Raw genomic sequence first — 6,705 nt, 5'->3', positions numbered from 1 at the left:
AAATGATAAAATACGACTTGAGATTTTTCACACGTAGCCGACGATAACATAACGACTTATAACATCCCTAAAGAATATATTTTGAGGCAGATAAAGTACCTAGTTATGCTTATATGAATAACTGAAATATCTCATTTATACACCACATACATACGATAAATATCTAATTGTTTACACGTATGATTGAATTTTTCGTTAACAATTTTAAGCGTATGAAATTAAGAATTTCATATAGACAACCTCATCGACGCGTACACGCCAAATTGATGTATGCGAAGTTTAAAAAATAAAACGGTGAAATGGTACCAGGAGTTCATGAATAATAGTCGTATTTTTGATAGCCACCATTTTATATAAGTATAAAAGTATTGGTCGGTTAAATATATTGAAAAATAGTACCAGGGATTCAGAAGGCTAGTTTTCATTTACTCAAGGGTCGCAGTATGACGGTCGGCGTCTATTCTAGTAGCCGTTATAGCCATACGACGCAACGTGTTGGTTGTGAGCGGCAAGTGGCACAGAGCTGTTATTCGCCAAACAGCTATGCATCAAGATTTACGCTTCAAAGATGATCACACACACCATACCATTGCGCTACCACCTGTAGTGTAGTGTAATTATTTTGAATACACATTCTGTTAGCGCGAGTCACACTATAGTATGGTCTTTTATCTTTGTTTGGCTGGTCAGCAATGTGTCTTTTAGTATTAAGTCTAATCAGTGTACGTTCCACCGCTGAACCATCAGCGACGCGCTCCAATATTAATCAAGGTTACATTTGTATTTAAATATTTTCATGTAAGTTTTAATTATAAATAAAATTAAGGAACAAATATTTTGTACATTTTATTTATTCGTGTTAAATTTAATGTTCATTACATTAATCAAACAAATTAAAAAATTTTATATCAAAAAAATAAGGTTAATTGAGCGTTCGATTTTAACGGTTAATAATCCCGCTCACCAACATTTCTGGTCCTTCGATCCGCAATTATATGAATAATTAAAAAATAAATAAATTTTCGAGTACAAAAAGTGCGTATGTGCGTAAAGTTCGGGTAGTGTGTTTTAGTTATTTAAATATAGTTAATTATACTTGTTTACACTAAGCTAAAAATAATATTGGGTTTTCTTTGCCCATAAGCATACAATGGCCGAGCAGCCAGCTGTGGAGAATGCAGTATTATATGGTAGGCGAGGTACAATCAAAGGTCAACTGACAAGGTTTGTTACTTTTGTGTCTGCTGCAGCACAGAAAGGTGGGGATAGGACTTCACTCAAAGTCCGCCGACAAAAAATTGAAGAAGTATGGAATGAATTTCAAAAGATTCAGGCTGAAATTGAAGAACTCAGAGATCCAGAAAGCCCAGAAGATCCATACAGAATTCAGTTTGAAGAAATGTACTTTGAGGCAGTATCAGAGTATGAACGAATANCGTGTCTGCAGCAGCACAGAAAGGTGGGGATAGGACTTCACTCAAAGTCCGCCGACAAAAAATTGAAGAAGTATGGAATGAATTTCAAAAGATTCAGGCTGAAATTGAAGAACTCAGAGATCCAGAAAGCCCAGAAGATCCATACAGAATTCAGTTTGAAGAAATGTACTTTGAGGCAGTATCAGAGTATGAACAAATATTGGCTAGTGATCAAGCAGAAATAGAAGAAATAAATCACACGGTAGATATTCGAAACACATCACAACCACCCATAATGACGTCAACACTAACAAACAGTTGTGTATCTAATCAACCATCAATTGTAAAATTAGCGCCATTAAGTGTACCTACATTTAGCGGCAGCTATAAAGAATGGTCAACATTCAATGATATATTTAATGCGTTAATTCACGAGAACGAAGCATTAACTGATGTACAAAGGTTTTTTTATCTAAAAGCAGCTTTGTCGGGCGACGCATTGAAAGTAATACAATGCTTCGAAACATCGGCAAAAAATTATAAGATAGCATGGGATAGTTTGAACAACAGGTTCAATAATAAACGGATTTTGGTACAACAACATACAAAAGCCATTTATGACATAAAACCAGTTATCGAGGAATCAGCGGACAATCTGCGAATGTTTACTGACGATTTAGTCGGCAACATGAAAGCACTAGAAAATTTAGGCCACGATGCTAATTTATGGGGTCCTCTGATGATTCACGTCATATCAACAAAACTTGACACAAACACATTGCGAGCGTGGGAAAAGCAAGCACCAAAAACTGAAGTCTCAGAAGTCAAAGACATAATTGAATTTTTAAATAATCACTGTCAACTATTAGAAGCGGTTGAAAGTGCAAAAAGGTTAAATGAATGCGGTGACAATCAAAAAAAGGAAAAGAAACGATTTGATTATCAAAAAAGGACCGTATTGCATGCGACTTCAAAAAAATTTAAATGTTATTTATGCAATGAAACAACTCATGCTATATATCATTGCAAAAAATTTTTAGACCTAACAATAAAAGAGCGTCATCAAAAGGTTACTCAATTAAGCATTTGTAATGTATGTTTGGCTCATCATTCAGAAAACCAATTATGTAAATTTTCAGGCTGTAGGAAATGTGGAGAAGCACATAATACATTACTTCACATACCCGAAGAGCAAAGTGATGAACAAATCATAAGTACACATGTGACGTGTGCAGAACAAAAACAAGTTTTGTTATCAACAGCAATAATAAAAATTAAAAGCCATTTTAATGAAACATTCATTGTAAGAGCACTGCTCGATTCAGGCTCTCAAACTAATTTTATAACCACTGAGTTAGCGCAAAGATTAAAATCGCCACGAAAAAGAGTAAATATTAGTATATCTGGTGTAGATAATTCTAAAGGTAAATCATTTTACTCTATAACAACATTAATTCAGTCACAAAATAGTAATTACAGTAGCCAACTCGATTTTTTAACGTTATCAAAAATAACTTCATTTTTACCAAACGAAACAATAAACACAACTGGTATAAACATACCTAATAACGTTAAATTAGCTGACCCACATTACGACGTACCTGGCAAAATAGATGTACTACTCGGTGCTGAATGTTTCTATAGTATACTAAAGGCCGGTAAACATAAGGTAGATGCAACTGAAATAATTTTCCAAGAAACAGAACTAGGCTGGATAGTTGCAGGATCTGTGTCCAGTTTAGCACAAACAACTACAAAAACATTTTTCAATTCGATTGTAATTGATAACCAAGTAAATTTAAATGATTTGATGTCAAAATTTTGGCAAGTAGAAGAAATGGGTTCAAACAAAAAACTCAGCATTGAAGAAAGGTCTTGTGTCGAACATTTTGAACAAACAGTAAAACGTGAACCTACGGGAAAATTTATTGTTGAACTCCCACTGAAAAACAACGTTGAATTACTTGGTGATTCAAAGGCAATGGCGCGGCGACGTTTTCTAGCTACAGAAAATAATTTACGAAAAAATAATGATCTTCGTGTAAAGTACGTTGAATTTATGGATGAATACTTAAAATTGAATCATATGGAAGAATCGCAATCAACAAACGAAATATCATACTATATGCCACACCATGCTGTTTTACGCAACCACAGTGCAACAACACAAACCCGTGTTGTATTCGACGCATCTGCACAGTCCACTTCAGGAACAAGCTTGAATCAAATACTTATGAAAGGGCCGGTAATTCAAGATGAACTTATATGTATTTTAGCACGCTTTCGGGTACACAAGTACGTGCTGTCAGCAGATATAGCTAAAATGTATAGGCAAATATGGGTAGCTAAAAAGGATAGTTTTGCAAAAAATATTTTGGCGATCTCAACCACACGAAGAATTAAAAGAATATTGTCTGTCAACAGTTACATATGGAAGCACAAGTGTTCCATACATCGCTACGGCGTGTCTCAAAAAATTGGCAGATGAGAATTGCACTAAATATCCGTCGGCAAGCAAAGCAATTTCGACAGATTTTTATGTTGACGATTATTTGGGCGGCGCAAACACTATTGAAGAAGCCATAACACTGAGAGATCAAATAATAAAAATTACCGATAGCGCTGGGTTTACATTAAGAAAATGGATATCAAATGAACCGTCATTGTTGTCAACTATAAAGAACATAAGTAATGACCCACATTATGTTATGAATATTGACGGCAGCGCAATAAAAACGTTGGGCTTATTGTGGAGTCCATGGGATGATTATTATCAATACAAATATAATGACATCGAATCAAGTAAACAATCGAGTTCTAAACGTACAATATTATCTACTATAGCAACAATATTTGACCCGCTCGGACTAATAGGACCGGTTGTAGTATCAGCGAAAAAGATAATGCAACAGCTATGGCAACTGAAAACGGATTGGGACGACGAGCTGCCCGCACACATTAGTCGGGAATGGGAAGCGTATCGTAACGAACTAGTAGATATCGAAAAAATAAAAATACCGCGAAGAATAATTGGTTGTAACAATGTGTGCGACATGCAAATTCACGCTTTTGCGGACGCGTCGATCAGTGCATACGGTTCGTGTATTTATTTAATGGCAAAAGACGCAGACGGGTCGCGTATAGTTCGACTTATTGCGTCAAAATCGCGAGTCGCTCCATTAAAAGTTATTTCACTCGCGCGACTGGAACTGTGTGCCGCCGTATTATCAGTGCGTCTCGTCAATAAATTAATTCCAAAACTTAATTGTTGTACAAGTAAAATATGGTATTGGTCAGACTCACAAATCGTTCTTGCATGGATAAATTCACCATCCTCTCGATGGAAAACGTTTGTTTCTCACCGCGTCGGAGAAATACATAACACTTCTACGGCTGCGCAATGGAAGCACGTACGTTCAAGGGATAATCCGGCAGATATCATATCCCGAGGATGCAGTCCAAAAGCACTAATAGAAAATAAATTATGGTGGACAGGTCCAAGGTGGCTAACTCATGACGAATCAAATTGGCCTAATAACAATTGTCAAAAAATTATAGTAGTAAAAGATGATTTAGAAGAAAAACAATTCGTAGTCACATTAACAAAAATTGAAAAGTTTGATATCACGGAACGGTTTTCATCATTAACTAAATTACTCAACATAACAGCGTATATTCTAAGATGGAGAAAAATTGTAAGAGTTAAGCGGTCGTCAAATTCAAAATGTATTTACACTATTTACATCGACCCAGAAGAAACTATTCGGGCTAGACAAAAATTATTGTTAGTCGTGCAATCTCAATATTTTTCTGAAGAATTACAATGTTTACATAAAGGAGAGTCAATAAAAAAGAAGAGTAAATTGTTTTTTCTTAGCCCTTTCGTCGACAATAATGGTTTAATTCGTGTTGGTGGCCGGTTAAATAATTCAGCGTCCATTAGTAACGATAGAAAAAATCCAATTTTACTACCATCAAAATCAGCTTTCACTATGCTACTATTCAAGTATGAACATATTCGATTGCTGCATTCTGGGCCACAGGCTTTATTAGCGGCTGTTCGTGAACAATATTGGCCCATCAATGGACGAAATATAGCAAGATATACTGTGCATAAATGCATACCTTGTTTCAAATCTAAACCAATGGTATTTCAACCGATTATGGGCAACTTACCGAGCACGCGAGTTACAAGTTTCGACAAAGCATTTTATGCAACGGGCGTGGATTTTTGTGGGCCTATCTATATTAAAAATAGTTTAAGACGAAACTCTACTAAAATAAAGGCATATGTATGTATTTTCGTGTGCTTTTCTTGTAAGGCCGTTCATATTGAACTAGTAGGTGACTTAACAACAAATGCGTTTTTAAGCGCACTGAAACGAATGTGGAGTCGTCGAGGTATCTGGAAAATTTATTTATTCAGATAACGCCACAAATTTCGCAGGAAGCAACAATAGATTGAAAGAATTAAAAAATTTATTTTTATCAAAAATCACCAAGAAGCTGTGAAAAATTGCCNTCAAAAATCACCAAGAAGCTGTGAAAAATTGCCTTGCCTCTGTCAATGTAGAATGGCGATTCATCCCAGCCCGTTCACCACACTTTGGCGGTTTATGGGAGTCGGCAGTTAAATCAGTAAAAACACATTTAACGAGAACATTGGGTGAAGCATCACTTACTTATGAAGAGTTAAACACAGTGTTAGTTCGCATCGAAGCGTGTTTAAATTCTCGACCCTTGATACCATTATCTACGGATCCTTCAGATCTCAGTGCACTAACTCCAGCTCACTTTCTCATCGGTCGATCATTAATTGATATCCCAGATCCAGACGTTATGAACATCACACCTGGGCGATTAAAGCGATGGCAAAGAGTCACACAATTGGTACAACAGGTTTGGGAACGTTGGCGAACTGAATACTTGTCAACATTGCAATCAAAATCTAAGTGGCATACCTCAGCCGGTCTCACACCTGCTGTTGGCGCACTTGTATTAATAAAAGAAACCAATCTACCACCATTGGAATGGAGACTCGGACGAATTACTGAATTGTTTCCAGGCATAGATAATATAGCCAGAGTAGCAACTGTTATGACAAGTCATGGTGTTGTCAAAAGAGCATGTCGATTATTATGTCCACTCCCAATTGAAGATCAAGAAGAATAATTAGGGTAAATAAATAAATATATGTATATTTTTGTTTATAAATGTTATTTATGTTAAAAAAAAAAATTTTGTTTATCTAAAAATTTTGATGTTTATTATTAATTATTTATTTAATTAT

At 35.6% G+C, this 6,705-nt stretch overlaps 1 protein-coding gene across 1 annotated transcript; it reads left to right on the top strand.

The window, feature by feature from the left end:
• The first annotated feature begins 1,150 nt into the window (after positions 1-1,150).
• Positions 1,151-6,587, top strand: LOC126909426 (uncharacterized). Its single transcript, XM_050691851.1, has 4 exons — positions 1,151-1,459; positions 1,534-3,710; positions 3,769-5,816; positions 5,989-6,587. Exons 1-4 carry the CDS (start codon positions 1,151-1,153, stop codon positions 6,585-6,587), a joined length of 5,133 nt encoding a protein of 1,710 aa, XP_050547808.1.
• Positions 6,588-6,705: the final 118 nt, after the last annotated feature.

The sequence above is a fragment of the Daktulosphaira vitifoliae genome, unplaced genomic scaffold (genome assembly GCF_025091365.1).
Source record: "Daktulosphaira vitifoliae isolate Bord-2020 unplaced genomic scaffold, ASM2509136v1 Scaffold_376, whole genome shotgun sequence".
NCBI classification, from domain to species: Eukaryota; Metazoa; Arthropoda; class Insecta; order Hemiptera; family Phylloxeridae; genus Daktulosphaira; species Daktulosphaira vitifoliae.
Note: the sequence above shows the minus strand (reverse complement) of the source record. Positions and strands in the feature narration are given on the sequence as shown.